The sequence below is a fragment of the Periplaneta americana genome, chromosome 16 (assembly GCF_040183065.1).
Source record: "Periplaneta americana isolate PAMFEO1 chromosome 16, P.americana_PAMFEO1_priV1, whole genome shotgun sequence".
NCBI classification, from domain to species: Eukaryota; Metazoa; Arthropoda; class Insecta; order Blattodea; family Blattidae; genus Periplaneta; species Periplaneta americana.
This window is the reverse complement of record NC_091132.1, coordinates 11,147,018-11,166,401: the sequence shown is the minus strand read 5'-3', so window position 1 is coordinate 11,166,401 and position 19,384 is coordinate 11,147,018. Positions and strand designations below refer to the sequence as shown.

General features: G+C 37.2%; 1 protein-coding gene across 3 annotated transcripts in view; it reads right to left on the bottom strand.

The window, feature by feature from the left end:
• The window catches only part of LOC138691142 (protein suppressor 2 of zeste-like), a 319,182-nt gene that overhangs the window by 78,853 nt on the left and 220,945 nt on the right, over window positions 1-19,384 (bottom strand). For all 3 annotated transcript variants that reach the window (XM_069812885.1, XM_069812884.1, XM_069812886.1), the window contains one exon: window positions 8,637-8,773. In XM_069812885.1, the coding sequence (XP_069668986.1) occupies window positions 8,637-8,754 (118 nt within the window). In that variant the 5' untranslated portion in view covers window positions 8,755-8,773. The remainder of the gene's footprint in view (window positions 1-8,636; window positions 8,774-19,384) is intronic.

Below are 19,384 nucleotides of genomic sequence, written 5' to 3'. Positions count from 1 at the left end.
TAAGAAAGCCAGCTATAGCGCCTGGGGGTATAATTGTGCTAACCACACGATACCTCCATTCTGGTTGAATGATCGTCCACCTCTGCTTCGGCATGTGGCCATAAAGCCAGCAGCCGACTGGTCAGTCATGACCATTTCATGAGCTGTAGTGTCACGGATCATTATAATAGTAATAATAATAATAATAATAATAATAATAATTATTATTATTATTATTATTATTATTATTATTATTATTATTATTATTATTATTACTCCTACTGCATATTTTGATATTCACATAAAATAATAATTGAAATACCATTTAAAATGTTTCCTTTTTTTTTTGTCACGTATTTCCTCGATTTTAGTACATAAAAAATAATCTTTTTCCCGATTTTAGCACCTAAAAATTCGAACCCTACTTACTACAACTTTATTTTTATACCTTTGTTTGCAAAGTTCTTCCATAATTTGACAGATAGGTACGGTAGTGTTCAGAATAGCTACCGGTACCATGTGCTCTTATAGCTAGGCAGACAGAGAGGTATAGACACATTGGATGGATGGATGGACGGACGGACAGATAGATCTATTTGTATATCAGAATTATTGCCATAGAACTTCCGGTGAAATATAGCCTATGTGGCTGTCCCAACACAGTAATTATCGTACACTGGCCTTCAGCTCATAAAGAGGATTTGGCAGACACTGACTGTGCCGCCATTTTGCCGGCTACGTGCCACAGTTAATCTCTCTCGCTTTTATAGCAACTGCGATATAAAAACGCCGGAAATAAAGTGCCTGCGTTAATGCCGAGCTGCAGTAATCCACTTGTGCGTATTAAAGCCAGGCTACCGTGCCGTCCACCGTTTAGAGATGTTTTTACTCCAGAGGCTGAATTAAAAGTCATCCGCGATTGCAGCACGACAAGACAGTGCATGAATGCAGCGCCGATGAGATGACATGAAATCGTGAGCCAACCGTCAGGAATGCAGTTAAATGGAAGGAGACAGACGCTGAGAGAAAGAAAAAATAAAGGAAAGGGTAATGAAAGTGGAAAGAAGATGAAAGAGCAAAGAATAGAATAAGCTTAATAAAAATGAAAAATATACAAAAATGGAGAGATGAGCAATAACGAGAAAGGAAGATAGACGTCTAAATGATACAGTAGAATCCCGATTATCCGTCATCCTATTAACCGATTGATGGATTAACCGTCTGTCTTTCTCTTGCTTTTTTTGCTGCGGAAATAAATTAATTACTGTACATTGTATTAGCACGTTATTTTTTTCTAGATAGTGTTATTACAAGCCTTTCCCCTTATACAGTATGGTCTACTGTTCGAATTGTCGTACTGTATAACTTCTATATGAAATGTTTTCTACGGGTGTCGAAAGAAATCTCATTGTGCTAAGAATCGAAAAAAAAGAAAAGTGTAAATAATTGAGCGGTTTGTGGAAAGAAAAACCGTCGCTGAAACCGCATCAAAATACCAATTGGAGTGTATAAAGTACGTAAATCTACAACACGGGACCTCCACTACTCATATCTATCCACAGATAGCCATTACAAGGAGTTTTCTTGCCCTTAAAAACCCGTCGTTGATAACAAGACTTAAATTAGTGAACTTCTGATCCACTATCTAGCATGTTAAACGCAACATAGCGAAGGGAATTACGAGTGTAAATAGGCTATTATTTACTAAATTTACGAAAATCTTTTATGGTACGGATTATCCGATTTTTTCGATAAACCGTTCAGCCTACCCCCTTCATTACCACGGATAATAGAGGTTCTACTGTATAGCGTATTGAAAGAAAGATAAGGAAAAAACAGAGAAGGGAACAAGAAAGGCAGCAACTAAATAAAGTAGAAAATGTAAAAAAAAAAAAAGACAAAGGAATTGAAAAGAAAAATAGAAAACTAACAGCGAGTTGATGTAAATCGCAATGATTGCGTGTAACGCCTATACACGCATTGTCCTCTGCGGTGGCTGAGTGGTCATACCTTCAGCTTGCCATGCAGGCGGTCCGGGTTCGACTCCGGGTCAGACCCTTGGATTTTTAATTGAGAAATCCATAGTGACACTTGCGGCGGAAAAGGTCGCAGTTGAGATTTTTCTCGGGGTTCTCCTGTTCCTCCATATTAGGCATCTACGTCATTCCGTCAACATTTCTCCATTTCGTCACCATTCCACAGCATTCCCCGAACGTCAGCTGGCGATGCACGGAGGGGGCTGGCCTAGGGACGAGTGGGGTTGCCTGCTCAAAACCTGGCTATGCAGCGAACCTTAGTGTAGTCAGCCAGTGTGGTTTGGGAATGCACCTAGCTTGAGGGTTAGCGCAATAGATCTCGAAAGGACGTAGTGCCCCCCTCCCGAAATTGTATTCCATTCCATTAGAGCAGATAATTAAATAAAATGAAATTTCCTGTGAGATTTAAATGTGTCTAATAAACGGAATAAAATAAGCTATGAATGACGATGCACTATTAAGAGAACAATAAAAGTAACAACTAACTGGTACAATCCTGCTGCATATAATCACAAGAGAATATCCTGTAAATATTGTTATTTAACATATCCATCTGTATGTGAGTAGGCCTAATGCCAAACGTGTATTGTGCAGCATCCGTTTCGCGTCCATGTCAAAGCACAACTGAATTACATTATTTTTTTTAATTTAATTTATTGCAACCCCCGATGCATTATGATGAAGTCTTCCAAGTTGGTTATGTAACACCCCTTGTGTATAGGAATGCACTCGCTCACATTCTTAAGGGGTTAGGTACAGCTTACAGCAGTAAAATTTTGGAAATATGTTGTTGTTGTTTTCTAATGCCAGGCGTTTGACAATAAAGTCATTTGACCTCTTGCACTCCAATATTTTTCAAAGATATTGTCATGGTCAGGCACTGAAGCACAGATTTGGAGGTGTTCCGAATCCATTTCTTGGTTTGAGTTGCACAATGGGCAGTTAGGGGACTGATATATTCCAATTCTATGCAGGTGTTTGGCCAAACAATCATGGCCTGTTGCCAATCTAAATGCAGGTACAGACAATTTTCGTTGTAAATCGGGAATTAACTGTGGATTTTGATGCAGAGAGTTCCATTTTTTCCCTTGAGATTGTGTTATCAAATTTTGTTTGTTGAAGTCTAAGTAGGCCTATGTAGATTTAATAAATCTTTTCGCAGAGTAATACGTAGATTTAGTAACAGGTCTGTAAAGTGAAAATGGCAAGTTGTAGCCGATTTAAGTGAACACCATATTTTAACGTTTTGGTGACTTCATTCACACACAACCCCCAGAGTGTCTGGAGGACCACACCTGCTGTTGGTCGACGGGTCCATTGGACCTAGCTGGGAGATCTTGTTGATCACCAGCTTTCCCTCCTTAAGATTTTGGAAATATTCAACTTTTTTTCCTTCATTACTACATCTTGTACAATAATGAAAATTACTGTGTGTAAAACACTGTCCTTCTATATGATAAACATATTTTTACGTTTTAAAAATGATTTACATTTTTTTCTTCAAAATTCAGTTTACTATGCAGTGATGAAGTTTTTCCCACATAACTAAAGAACTATCCAACATTCTGCGATGAAATTTCTTTTGTGTATTAATGCATGTCATATCTACAATATGATGCAAGATCACTTCTCTATCTTTGATAGATTGTCTGATAAAAAAATTAATTCATTTTACAAAATGGTCAAATATCAGCATTTTCTTCTAACACAAAATAAAAAATAATAATATTTATTAAGGAATGTAGTTGAAAGAGTATGATATTGTAAACATAAGTTTCAGTAATAAAATAAAAGAGAGAGAACGTGAAAAATTAACAAGTTTATGAGTTATGAGGGAAACGCTTCATCACTGCACAGTGAACTGCACATTTTGAATTTTGAAAGAAAAATAGCCTATACAAATCTTTTTAAATCGTAGAAGTATGTTTTCATATAGTACAAGAACGGTGTTTTACATACAGGCCTATCAATTTTCATTATTGTACAAGATACAATAACGGAGGGAAAAATGTTGAATATTTCCAAAAATTTTACTGCTGTAAGCTGTACCTAACACCTTAAGTTTATCGCATATGACGTATGCTTAAGCATGTTCATGGAGCCTGAAGTCTAATGACGCCAGTGTTACGTCCGTTGCACCAAACCCTTTCATTTTTCTATTAATGCAGGTAGATTTCAAAAAGGCGTATGACTCGGTCAAGAGAGAAGTTTTATATAATATTCTTACTGAATTTGGTATTCCCAAGAAACTAGTTCGATTAATTAAAATGTGTCTTAGTGAAACTTACAGCAGAGCCCGTATAGGCCAGTTTCTATTTGATGCTTTTCCAATTCACTGCGGGCCAAAGCAAGGAGATGCACTATCACCTTTACTTTTAACTTCGCTCTAGAATATGCCATTATGAAAGTTCAGGACAACACAGAGGGTTTGGAATTGAACGGGTTACATCAGCTTCTTGTCTATGCGGATGACGTGAATATGTTAGGAGAAAAGCCACAAACGATTAGGGAAAACGCGGAAATTCTACTTGAAGCAAGTAAAGGGATAGGGTTGGAAGTAAATCCCGAAAAGATTAAGTATATGATTATGTCTCGTGATCAGAATATTGTACGAAATGGAACTATAAAAGCTGGAGATTTTTCCTTCCCAAGAGGTGGAAAAATTCAAATATGTTGGAGCAACAGTAACAAATATAAATGACACTCGGGAGGAAATTAAAAGCAGAATAAATATGGGATATGCCTGTTATTATTCGGTTGAGAAGTTTTTGTCATCTAGTCTGCTGTCAAAAAAAAAAACTGGAAGTTAGAATTTATAAAACAATTATATTACCGGTTGTTCTGTATGGTTGTGAAACTTGGACTCTCACTTTGAGGGAGGAACAGAGTTTGAGGGTTTTTGAGAATCAGGTTCTTAGGAAAATATTTGAGGCTAAGAGGGATGAAGTTACAGGAGAATGGAGAAAGTTACACAACGCAGAGCTGCACGCATTGTATCCTTCACCTGACATAATTAGGAACATTAAATCCAGGCGTTTGAGATGGGCAGGCCATGTAGCACGTATGGGCGAATCCAGAAATGCATATAGAGTGTTAGTTGGGAGGCCAGAGGGGAAAAGACCTTTGGGGAGGCCTTGACGTAGGTGGGAGGATAATATTAAAATGGATTTGAGGGAGGTGGGATATGATGGTAGAGACTGGATTAATCTTGCTCGGGATAGGGACCGATGGCGGGCTTATGTGAGGGCGGCAATGAACCTCCGGGTTCCTTAAAAGCCAGTAAGTAAGTAAGTATAATATTAGACTTTACACGTCAAAAGAAAGAAAACAAGTACTTAACTAGTGACTTCAGTAAACCTACGCACAGTATTTCTACGTATCCGCATATTATATTATCTTTAACTGTAGCAAAATGGCACGCGACTGGTTGCTAGAGGAACAGATTATTCTTACAATTCATAACAACACTAGTGCTGTTATAGGACGTACATAACAGTACCAATGAATGCCAGTCAATTTTCCATAACTCTTCAATATTTATGTCGATGGACTTGTCAAAATCATCGCTTTCAATCATCTAGCTGCTATGATACAGTCTATCGGACGTACTACAACACCAACTTTTACCAAAATAATACCTACTCCCTTGAATGTAAAATAGTTACAATGACTAAAATGGCCGATAATCAACAAACCCTATTCTTGGGGTTACTTAGTTACCCAATGGCGTAGGCTACAATGAAACAGTATGCAAAGCCCTTGAAACATAGATTTGCTCTACAGTTTCAATGTAAAAAATATTTTAAATGTAGCCTATATAATATTTGCAATTCTCGTAGCACTATCACAGAAGTGCGCAACAGAATCTCAAACCGATGCCGAAGGTGGGCCATCCTGCCTTAGTGAGTTAGGGGTTAAGTGTGTAACAGAATCTCAAACAGACGTTGACAGGTGGGCAGTGGCGGTGCGTCTTATGCGCTCAATGGTTCAGAGAACCCGCAGGAAAAACAAGGGAAAACAATTTAATTGTTTTAATACATTTATTTATAATTTACACTATCATTCTTTGTTTCTTGCTTATCTTTAATAAGTTTACTTGAGTCTCTGATGTATTTTTGTCGTATGAAAACCTATGAACATGTTTGTAAGCTTCCGAGGTTCAATTTCTCCTCTGAACTTCGCCAAGCCAGATTCTGGACTTGCGAGAGGCAAGGGGAAAATGCTGCATGGCAAACGTGTGGTTGCGCTGGTGTTTTGGACCAGCGCAGCTGTAGTCACGTGATCGTGAGACAGCCGACACGCGAGAGACTTTGTGATTCAAACTGGAAGTTAGCGCCAATCTGTAGCTGAGATCATTCTTTTAGCACGTGTACGTGTGTTATTGATTATTGTATTTATTAAGGTTTCTCACAATCCTTTAAATATCCATTTAGTCTTTCTTGGTGTTTTAGTCTTTATAGGCTATATTCATCTGTAAGTGTGACCAGTGTTCGTTTCCAAAGAAAATTAATAGCGTTCAATATCTATTACAAAAAGAAACCAGTTTTAATCTTGGAATATAAGTGTAAAATAAAGATGTACAATAGAGTAGGTGATAACTCTTCCTATTTCACTTCTTTCTGACATTTCTTCTATTTACTTTATAAAGGAATATGTCGGCTGGCACAAATGCCGTACATATAGGCTATCTACACAATAAACTGAAAATTTAGAAGATGTAACCGTGAAAACAATCATATCACAAACTCGCAAGCAGGGAATACCGACGGAAGGAATGCGAATGAAACAATGCGATAAGGAAGAGAGAGCGACAGGAAAGGTCACGAGATAGCTTGAATGATATTCAGGAGTACAGTCGGAAGAGAAATGACATCGATAGAATCAGTCTTGCGTTGTGATAGTTACATTACGACTTTAGTTTGTTCCATTGCATGTGAATAGGCCACGTGTCTTGTATCGCACGCTATTATTTCATTCGTAAACATATGTTGTGCGTTGAATTGGCTTCGAATATTTCTCTTGCTACGTTCTTTATTTCCACAGCGATGTCCTCATTTGTTCAGCTTCTTGGAAGAGACAGTACTTCCATCGGCCAGCACCTTTCGCCCCCTTGGAGTGCCTACATACACACGTCAAAACAGACAGCAACGCCACCATTGCTTTTCGGTAATCGTTCCTTGCGCGAGCTAACCAGAAAACTGTGTGGTCTGAACTCTAGTCCAGACTAAAGAATAATATTTTGAGAGAACAGATGACTGCCGACATACGATTGATAAGGAGCAGTGGCCAGAGACATGTTTATCATTGGAAATGAAACAGAGGGAATGGATGTTTATATTATCATAACTGCTTGCTGAATCAACGGGACGATAACTGTTATAAGGCAGAGCCATAAAAATGCTACAGTCGACGCGTTGATTTAATCGGCATTATAAAAACCCCTCAAACCAAAACTCAGAGCATTACAATAATGTTGACATATTTGCAAGTTCATTACTTCCTCTACAGCATGGATGGGCATCGTGCCTCACTTGAGAAATAATGCCTCACTGACCTTCACAGAGCTTATCGCTATGAGTGACATCATCTTCACAGTCCCCGTTCCTCCCTCATGCAGCTCCTAGGCGTATGCAGGTTCTATATCAGTTTCATAAGCAATATCAGTGGTGGCATAATGGCATTATGAAAGCAGTGTGTACGCGTTAGAAAACGATTATTTCATGAGAAGTGGGAGGAAGAGTTTTTTTGCTGTTTAGAAGGGGAGAAGATTCGATGTATGTTATGCTCGAAAATCCTATTAGGCATTAATAAATTTAATATACAACGACATTACTCCTTATGTCACAAAGAACATGCTGAATTAGAAGGTAAGACAAATTAAATGTTATGTTTCGTACCATTCCGAAGAAAATGATCTTAACATTTGCATAGTATACCAAATACGACATTATACCTTAAACACGCTGCATTAAAAGCTACGAGGAATTAAATGTTGCTTGTACGTATTATTTCCAAAAGAAATTTATAAAAAAAAATATCAAATGTGCGTAGAAAACGAAATACGATTTTCTGAAATGATTTTAGGTCGAGAACGTGCAAATCTATTAAGTAAACTTGATAAACGCCAGAATATTCAAGAAAATAAACGTAGACAAGTGATGGGATATTATTGGCTAGTTACGCAATTTCTCGCCTGTGATTTAAATCAATTCAATGATGGAGAATTAGTAAAGAGGTTTATGATTAAAGCTGCCGAATTAATTTGCCAAATTGAATAAAAGTTTTTCGAGTCTCTCACGTTAACCAAGCGCTGTCCTAATAATTCGCCACTGACCGCCTTAGCGATTACGATAAGGTGACGCAGGTCACAGCAGTTTATATTTCCCATCCTACTCTGCAGTCTCCTCTCCTAGTAAACAAACCATTTCAAATCGAGTGCCTCACGTAACCGAAAATTGTGCCCATGTATGCTCTACAGTTAGATCTATATTCTACCAGTGGCTTTCGTTTGTATCCCTACAGAAAGGAAGTGTAAGACAGAGTGACAAAGTCTATTTCTTCGTTGCTACTCACTAAAAAAAATGGCTCCCTCGCCCAAAACAGAAGAAGCATGGTACTCACAGGAGTGGAGGCATTCCACGATAGTTGTGGCGTCCACATAGTAGCCGCCGCACAGAACGCAGATCAGATGCGCATTCAGGTCTCGAACACGAGGCTTCCTGCTGCCGGACTCCTCCATCCGGCGCGACTGCAGCAACCTGGAACCAAGTGAGAGCCGACATTAATGTGTAAGCCTAACTGAAATGCACCGTGTTTCAGAACTACGGTAACACCTTCGTATCTTGATTATTGTTAGGCCAGACCTAAGCAATTAAGAAGGATGTTTCCCCTCCCTATGGCAGGGAAGTAGTCTCTAAGGCTAGAAGCTACGGCTTCAAGATACTTTTTGGTAGTATTTGAGTTAGCTATCTGCAGTAACTGTCGTTCCACACAGTGATGAGTAAATTTCTGAAAACTTTGCCTTCCGGAATATTTCTCGGAATATTCCTCGAAAAATCCCTGGTCACCAAAATGGAAAAGAAAAATGGAAAAGACTGTTAAAATTAAGTTAAGTGGTATTACTGAAATTATTTCAACTACAGACTTTTTCCACATGTAAAACACAGGAAGCCATTAATATGGACATTTATTATGTAATAATAAATTGTTTAACAACTTTATAAAAGTGTTTTTTTTTTCATTTGATCAGCAATTTTATTGCTATATCAGATTGGAGTAAAAAATACAGAAAATAATATATAAAAATAATATGAATATTAGTCTAAAAGACTCGTTAACAATAGACCTAATAAACATGTTCACGATAAGTAGAAATTATGTAATGATATCAAATTGTTTAGAGAATAATTCATATTACAGAAGCAAATCTTGAGGTAGCTTTGGTCGAAGACAAATTTTTCACTAATATCATAATGTTGAGCACCAATAACTTCATGAAGAGATCCATAGTATTTTTCCACAAAGCAGATATGTATTCAGATACAGACCGAACTCTTAATTCTTCATGCAAGGTGCGGTAACAGCGAAAAAAAAAAGTTCCGTTATAAAAGCAGAGAATATTCAACAGTATAACATTCTCCTGTTGGAATGCGGAAGTAATCATTTATTGTCACTACTCGCTACAATCCACGTTTCCCTTGAGGCGCAACTTGTTAACATTTGCCAAAATAAAAAAAAAAAGAGGAATAGCAAAAAAAAAAAAAAAAAAATCCCAGTCTAGAAAGATTCTAGAAAATCATCCAGGATTATTCCCAAACGAATCTTCCTGCGGAAATACTCACGTTGGAATATTCTGACATTCCAACACTGATTCTACACGAGTCCAAGAATTCATGCACCACCGGAAATGTATCAAAACTATTTTTTTTTTAATTTGTGAAGCGTAGGGTAAAGTTACCTAATTCCGTGATACGTTTTTTTCACCGAATGTCAAGGAATTAAGTAGGCTATCTTGCTAGGAAGTCCACATGTCTCAAAAGTAGATGAAAGATGCACTCTTTCGAGAAAGATGTCGGCGCTATGGTCGAACGGTAAAGCTCTGACTGACATTCAATTTAGGAAAAGTATCACGGGATTAGAAATATCACGGAATTAGTATTATTTTATTATGTTAGCTGATAAAAAATACTGTTAGACATTCACTTTCATTCAGTATTCAAATTGACTAACCCAATTACGCTTCGAAACTTAACATCGAAAATTAACATGTCGCAACCCACACTTTTGGAACCGCTGAGCTAAACAACTGAAATTTCTTACACTTGCTCCAGTGTTCATGTATGGGAGTCTTTCCTTTCTACTGTTGGTAAACATTACAAAATACGACTATTGTAGGTCTATAGCTCGCGCAAGAAATAATTACCGAAAACCAATAGTGGCGTTGCTGTCTGTTTTGACGTGTGTATACTTATGTAGGCACGCCGAGGGGGGAGAGGAGCGAGCCGATGGAAGTACTGTCTCTTCCAAGAAGATGAACAAATGAGGACATCGTTGTGGAAATAAAGAACCTAGGAAGATTCGAAGCTAATTAAACGCGAAACATATGTTTACGAATGAAATAATAATACCGTACGATACAAGACACGTATTCACATGCAATGGAACAAACTAAAGTCGTAATGTAACTACCACAACGCAAGTCTGATTCTATCGATGTCATTTCTCTTCCGACTGTATTCTTGAATATCATTCAAGTTATCTCGTGACCTTTCCTCTCGCTCGCTCTTCCTTATCGCAGTGTTTGATTCTCATTCCTTCCGTCGGTAATAATCCGTACTTGTGAGACCTATACTGTTCTCCAACCAGGAGATCAACCGTAAAAGGAATGTACTTACTATTGCGGCATCTATTGGAGCGAAATAGATAGATAATGTTATCGTCAGTTTAAAAACCATGCGCTCTCCTGCATTTGTATGGAGAGATTAAAAGACCAGGAGATTAACAGTGATCTAATTTTGTAACTAGGGTAGTATAAACATGTGTGTGTGTGTGTGTGTGTCAATGTTATTGTTTGTGCTGTGAGAGCTAGCCAATAGAGAAACGAGATCCACGTGTGTGACCTTATGACATCTTATGACATCAACATTCATTCACAGCATCACCCTGCTGCGTTTCATCCCGGAAAGACTTTCTCGTGGTTGGAGCACAGTACAATACGTTCGCGATGGAACTGTCCGTGGGTCAACAGAAACAAACTCTGACGTCATCAGACAAACTGAGACTAATGCTATGCACAGCGAGTGTGGCCAGCGCCACAAGAGATTGATAAGTGCAGTGCGTGTCCAGGGTTGCCAGGTTGTTTCAACAGAAATTCGCAATAAGACTTAATTTCTTTGAAAGTCGCCTTTTAGAAGAAAAAAACCGATCAGTATTTTAATTTCACATTTTACACTATCTTCTATAGTGGTATTAGCGGTATATAGGTCTCGCAACCACGGATTACCGACGGAAGGAATGCGAATCAAACACTGCGATAAGGAAGAGCGGGCGACAGGAAAGGTCACGAGATAGCTTGAATGATATTCAAGAGTACAGTCGGAAGAGAAATGACATCGATAAAATAATTCTTGCGTTGTGATAGTTACATTACATTGTTCCATTGCATGTGAAAGCATGTCTTGTATCGCACGGTATTATTATTTCATTCGTAAACATAAGTATGTTGCGCGTTTAATTAGCTTCGAATTTTTCTCTTGCTACGTTCTTTATTTCCACAGCGATGTCCTCATTTGTTCACCTTCTTGGAAGAGACAGTACTTCTATCAGTTCGCACCTCTCCCCCCTCGGCGTGCCTACATACACACGTCAAAACAGACAGCAACGCCACCATTGGTTTTCGGTAATCGTTTCTTGCGCGAGCTTATACATACTGTTCTCCAACCAGAAGATAAACCGTGAAAGGGATGTGCTTACTATTGCGTCATCTATTGGAGCGAAGTAGATAGATACTATTATAGTTATAACGTCAGTTTAAAAATCATGCGCTCTCCTCCATATGTTATTTCCTGTATGGAGGGATTCATTCACAGCAACACCCCGCTTCCCTTCATTCCCTGGAGACTTTCTCGTGGTTCGAATACAGTACTTAGACGTCAACAAACAAAATTTGATAACACAATCTGAAGAGAAAATCCACATTAAAATCTATAGTTAATTCCCGATTTACCACGCAAATTGTCTGTAGCTGCATTTAGATTGGCAACAGGCCATGACTGTTTGGCCGAACATCTGCATAGAATTGAAATATATCAGTCCCCTAACTGCCCATTGTGCAACTCAAACCAAGAAATTGATTCGGAACACCTCAAAATCTGTGGTTCAGTGGCTAATTATGACAATATCTTTGAAAAATATTGGAGTGCAAGAAGTCAAATGACTTTATTATCAAAAGTCTGGCATTAGAAAATATATTAGCGGTAGAGACAACAAAATTCTGTAAATGCTACTTTCTTCTGCTCCAGTCTTGGATGATTTTAGCTAGCGGAAACCACGATAAATAATGAAAAGTAGCCGTCGTATCTTGTGAATAAATAAACATACAGTACAGTAAGATAGAATAAACCGGCTATAATATTTTCTCATAAGTGATGGAGTGGGAATGGGAAACTTTTTCGAATAGGCTACACGTGGAGGCACAACACAATAGTTTAACATAGGACGTGATTCAGTGAGTTTCAGTTATTGAATAAGTTATTACAAGTAAATCATTGATTTAGGGATCGAAAACCCATGTCATGCCAAATATAGAGTCCGCCAAAGGAAGAGGCGATTTTAAAAACTTAATATCTTATAAAACGACTTTATCTTTAAACTCTTATTCACCGGCGTGGCTCAGTCGGTTAAGGCGCTTGCCTGCCTGTCTGAAGTTGCGGTCGGGCGCGGGTTCGATCCCCGCTTGGGCTATTACCTGGTCGGGTTTTTTCCGAGTTTTCCCCCAACCGTCAGGTGAATGCCACGTAATCTACGGCGAATCCTTGGCCTCATCTCGCCAAATACCATCTCGCTATCATCAATCGCATCGACGCTAAATAACCTAGTAGTTGATACAGCGTCATTAAATAACCAACTAAAAAAATCTTTAAACTTTGCTTATGTACTACTGTAGTAGTACGCAGCACGACTTATTTTGAATATAGGCTAAAGTCCTGTAGATGGCCGCCATTTCTGTCTAAAGATTTCTGTAATCTCACCCTCACATTGTCCATTACTTGGGATCTGAACAGGAATCTGCGCTATTTCTTGTTGGATTCTCGTTTAAGTGATGAGTTGAGCGCTAAACACTTTACTTTTTAAATATCCGCAAAGGAAAAAAGTCACAAGCAGGGGAACAATCGTCTTCTGGTGCCATGGATACTCTTACCGTGTGGCTTGGCATCTCATCTTCTTGAAACCGCGTTTCTTCATTAATTTCAGGATGAGTAGCCAACTGGGAGTCACAAATATCTTTTGCATTTCCACATAACGATCGGCATTTATGGTCAAAAGCACTATCACTGTCATCTTCAAAGAAGTAAGGTCCGATAATCCCGAAGGATGACATGGTACACCACACTGTGAGCTTGACACTATGTAGGGCACTTAATAGGGTGTTCTCTGGAGTTAGTGTCACACAGTAGCGATAGTTCTGCTTATTCACCTACCCTGACAGACAAAAATGGGCTTCATCACTCATTAACATGTTATGACTAAGACCTTCAATTTCCTCTAATCGTTGGCAGAATGTGCTCGATCCACTGCATTATGCACTAACTGAATCTTGGAGGGGTGCAACTGCAAGTCTTTATGAAGAATGCGTCTTACTGTGAAAGTTCTCCTTTACGACAAATAGTTCTTTCTTATTATACATACAGGAATTGTATTTCGACTATTTAGAAAAAAAGTATAACGCCGTGTCCCTTTTGTGAAAGTTGTTTCCAAAGATCATACTGTGGCTGTTCCTCGACTTTGGAATTCCCTACCGAGTAATGCCAGGGACTGTCAGACATCAAGCAAATTTAAGAATAGGCTAACGAAATATTTTTCTAACATTTCTTGTTAACAATAGGCTAATAGCTGTTTCAGGTTTCTCAATGTTTAATATATATATATATATATATATATATATATATATATCACAGATAAATATCTAAATTATCTCATTATTATTATTATTATTATTATTATTATTATTATTATTATTATTATTATTATTATTATTATTATTATTGTTCTGTATGGCTGTGAAATTTGGACTCTCACTTTGAGAGAGGAACAGAGATTGAGGGTTTTTGAGAATAAGTTTCTTAGGAAAATATTTGGGCCTAAGAGGAGAGTTACACAACGCAGAGCTGCACGCATTGTATCCTTCACCTGACATAATTAGGAACATTAAATCCAGACGTTTGAGATGGGCAGGGCATGTAGCACGTATGGGCGAATCCAGAAATGCATATAGAGTGTTAGTTGGGAGGCCAGAGAGGAAAAGACCTTTGGGAAGGCCGAGACGTAGATGGGAAGATAATATTAAAATGGATTTGAGGGAGGTGGGATATCTGATGGTAGGGACTGGATTAATCTTGCTCAGGATAGGGACCAATGGCGGGCTTATGTGAGGGCGGCAATGAACCTCCGGGTTCCTTAAAAGCCAGTAAGTAAGCAAGTAAGTAAGTAAGTAAGTGAGTAAGTATTATTATTATTATTATTACTATTATTATTATAACTATTTCTTACCAATGTTTATTATTGTCACACTAACATTACTTATCCAACTTTCATTATTTACTTTCATGTTGTTTTATGTTCTAGATATTAATGTAATAACTATGTAAGCAATTGTATTCAATTAGAATTAGAGTCTGGCCTTAGCTCTACCAGATTAAATAAATAAATTATTATTATTATTATTATTATTATTATTATTATTATTACTATTATTATTGATTGCGTGAAGTTTTCCGTAACTTTTTAACATGACGTTGATCATCCATAGAAAGACTAAGATGTTATAAACATTCAGATATCTCCTGGGCAAAATTCCTATTAATTTCGTTATCTATCCTGCATTTTGCAATAGCAGATGTCTTACGGTTGACAATTAAATTGGCCCACAATCATTCGCCTCTATTTCTACTCTTTTAATTTTCGTCAATGAATACACTGTATTTGCCAACTTGTGAACTTTAAAAGCCACTTCTTTTGGTTAGTCTTCAGACCCTGCCGCCCTCAACAATGAATTAAGATAGCTCCGTTTGCAGTGAAGTTCATCATTAGAAAGTTAAGTTATCTTCAAGATGTCACATAATTTTCATTACATGCCCGACATGTGCCTCAGCAACTCAGTTCTGTATTGTGTAACCAACGATAGTCCTGTTCAAAGTTTATTTTCTTACACTGCCATTTACAAGAGTGAGTAGTAGGCCTATTTCATTTCACGACACTTACAACCACGCAAACTGTAAAATACTGGCACTATTTATTTTACAGTTGAATCGTCCCAAAGAGAATGGTCCTAAGTCCATTTTACAAAAGTGTTGAGAAAATGAAAAAAACTATAGGCCTATAAGCTTAAACTTTACAAACTTTACTGAATCAATTTTTTCTTTTTACAATGATGTCCTCCTTTATTGTTGACTTTATGTGGCAAAAACATAATTGTCAATGATATGTTTAAAATATGAAATTAGCAATGGACATGTGCCCTTTCTCTTGATTTTACTATCAACTTCAATATTCAACTTGTACATTTTCTTCAGCTGTGGTCAGTTAACAATTGAATTGGTCATTGCTAAAGGTCCTTTGTCCAAAAATGTTAGTTCTGAATAAATCGAAAAAAACTGTTTTTAAGAAATACTAATCTTCGTAGAGCAATGTGGTCACTGTCCATCATAAAGGTACATTTGTGCTTTCTAGAAGCACAATTTTTATTTTCTTGTCATATATAGTTTGTATAATATTATTAATTAAAAATTCAAATTTAAGGGCCTTTTAGCAGTGAACTTAAAATAATTTCACATTTGGTTAAAAACGGAGTACTGTAATAAAATACAGGATTTTAAATTAAGTAAACTACCATTATTTCAAGTTAAAAGTATATTTCTCTTCTTAAAATATATTTCAATTACGTATTACAAAGTTTTAGGCCCTTGTTTTAAATCTAACTTGACGATTTCATTCTGTATTTTCTCTATGTTCTGCTAGTGGAGAATTTACAACTTTCTCATAATTAGCCAACTGTTCATGGGGAATGTAGCATAGAATTTTCCTGATATCCTGCATTTTGTCTGGGTTGATTGCAATCAATTCATCATAAGCAGGACGTTGGGGAAGGACTATGTTTTCAATTCCATGTAAACAAAGAGCAAAGGTATGCCTAATACAACCATCAATGAACTTGGATGTTGAAACAATATGAGGAAGAGTGGCATTGTACATATATTCATAATAACTCGCAGGGGCGAATGACAACTTCGAACACCGAGGTACCTTTCTGCCATAAGATTCTACAGAAAGACCTCCTCTTTCGTAAAACATGGGCCACCAGTTAATGAGTGACTTTATTTTTGTGCATGCATAAATATTTTATATAGCCTATAAAGATTTTTGTGGCCCTTAGGAAATAACATTTTCATGCAATATTCATTTACGTCAGTGATTTCAGTGTAAATATTTTGAACTTACCTACAATCCTCACCAGTTCGTCTTTCAGCCATCAATTTTCCAGGGTAAGTCACATGTTTAGTGCCTTTAACTTTGGCTTTCTTTAATATATTTCGTTTCCAACTGCAAGTATCACTACGTCTCTTTTTGCTTTTCAAACTCTCAGTCTCCATTTCAATTAGCCGAAATTGCGTATAATATAATAATTAGTATTAATACACAAATAAATATCAGAGCAGAATAAACAGACCGCTTCAAGCAATAAAGATAGCTGATAGTATAGTAACTATAAAGGTTTGTCATCAGATTGAAACACCGCTAAATGCCAAGTTCACAGCTAGAAGGCCCTCTATCCTGGAGAAAGGGCATTTTAGCATGACACTAAAAATGAAATGCTCAACTGTGCGCGTGTATGAAGGCTTGAGGAAAGTCCTTTCAGCACAGATTGTGTATTTATATGTAAGGATGTTGAATCTGTAGTTAACTCAATTTTGCAAAAATACGGAGAAAGGGCTTTTTAGCAATGACCAATTCAATTTCGCTGTAGAATTCTTCGTATTCTTGAGGTATGTAGCGAAGAAGCTTCTTGATATAATTTGTTTTGGCTTATTTTATTGCAATTTTATTGGTTTATGCTATATTGGTAGGAAGCTTAGGAATTCTTCTTCCAGGTTGTCTTACGTGGAAAGTGTTTCTAAGGCGCAATTCACACAGAGAAGACGTGGCTCGGACATGGGGCGGAGACATGATTTTTCAAGTCTCTCCCATGTAAACAAATGTATCAATGCACACAGAGAGGACGGGATGGGGGCTCGCCACTTCGAAGTCAGAGCTTCGCCTCATTCGAGTCACGAGTGGCCCTTGAAAGCGACACGTGGCGTCTGACTGTGAAAGAAGATTCGCGCCGAAAATTCTTTGGGACGATTCAATTATGAAACTGTAAATAGGCATTCAAAAATAGTGCAGGACAGGAAGCAGAGATTTCCAATTGCCATTGGACCCTATAAATATAGGCCTACGCAGGTTTCTAGGCCGGAAACGATCTTACAAGTTTTCACTATGAAGCAGGACACTGTATTCACTACCGCAATAAAAGATAGGCCTACTGGCGTATGAAAAGTAAGCTTTTTTTGAATACCGTGAAACAGACTAAAGTTAATTTTTCGTACATGTGAGGTAACAGGGCTATTTACGATATAAATATCGTAAAGTAGGCCTATCATATTACAGTACGAGACAGGAAATGGAGTGAAGTAATCAATGGTGTTTAAGTAAAAGGACATCCCACAAAAGAAAGATTTTTCAGGTAGGCCTACAACAAAAACTAAATTTCAATGCATTATCATTATCACTTGCCTAATATGAAGGAATGTAAACATAAATGTCAAAACCATATCTTCATAATTTGTAATTAAATTTTAACTAATTACACTAATTACAGCAAAAAAGTCAAATTTAAAATAATGAGATTTAAGCTCTTTTACCTAAACACCATCGATATGATACGTTACGACACGTGCAGCCTATATTGTACAAGGTTTTATCCGCTTTTAAATTTCATTATTTCATTATTAATGAAATTTCACTATTTGACTATTATTTAATTTTTCACCATTTTCATCTAAAATTTAGACTTTTATTACACTTAACAATCTCTCTGGGGGAGAGAGGCGACAGGATTTTGTTTATAATGCGATCATTGAAACAAATTGATAACTTTCTCTTTGAGAATATTTTGTTATCTTTCCTTAGCATGGCTTTCTCCAGGAGGGAAGTACAGTTGATAGGTCTCTGTCATATATTTACGAACCCTGCCCGTGATAAAGATCTCTAGGAAAAAAGTGACAGTCGATTTATTCTTTATTAAAATTGTCAACAACGCATTGGACGATTAAATCAAATTTCTGTTCGAAAATTGTTAACTTATTCTTCAATTAACCACGAATATCAATTGCGTGAAACGTTTAAGTTATGCTGTTCGTGATTGTTACTGCAAGCATGGTTGGGACCGTAAGGATGTCTGGGTTATAAAATAAAAATTTTGATACGCCAATTTATTTTCATTTGTCTTCATACTCATTTAAATTTAATAAGGTCGAGCCTTCTCGTTAACTGCCTCATTCCATGAGGCCTAGTCTAGAGGCAACAATGCAATTGATAGTCGAAACGATTCACACATCCGTGGCTAACGAGAAAGGCTACGGCGCGACGTCACATTCTTAGTCATAACATGGCCAACATTGAACAAGTTTGTATATAAATCCACGTTTAACAGGGGTTTAATATCAAGGCTTCTATACTCTCAATAGGTTATCTCGTTTTTCAATAGCCAATCAAATAGCTAGTTGGCTGATTACGGGTGAAGAGTCCATGCTGATTGGTCCTTTATTTTCAATGATAAGCGTGCATTATAAACATAATCGCCTCAAATAAAAACATTACAAGGAATATAAACCAAGTGTGTACATATCATGGAATGAAATAAATACGTTTAAAGTGTTTGTACTGTGTATATAAAAGCTGTACTTATATTTGTCACTGCATTATTTTTTTGTATTTCTTAACAATTCGTCTTCTCTCAGTGTCTGACGTCCGTTTTCGTTTGCTAGTTTCCAGTCTTGTGTTCACAAACTAGAGTCGTATAAGGAACCTAGTTTTTACCGTACAATCAACAA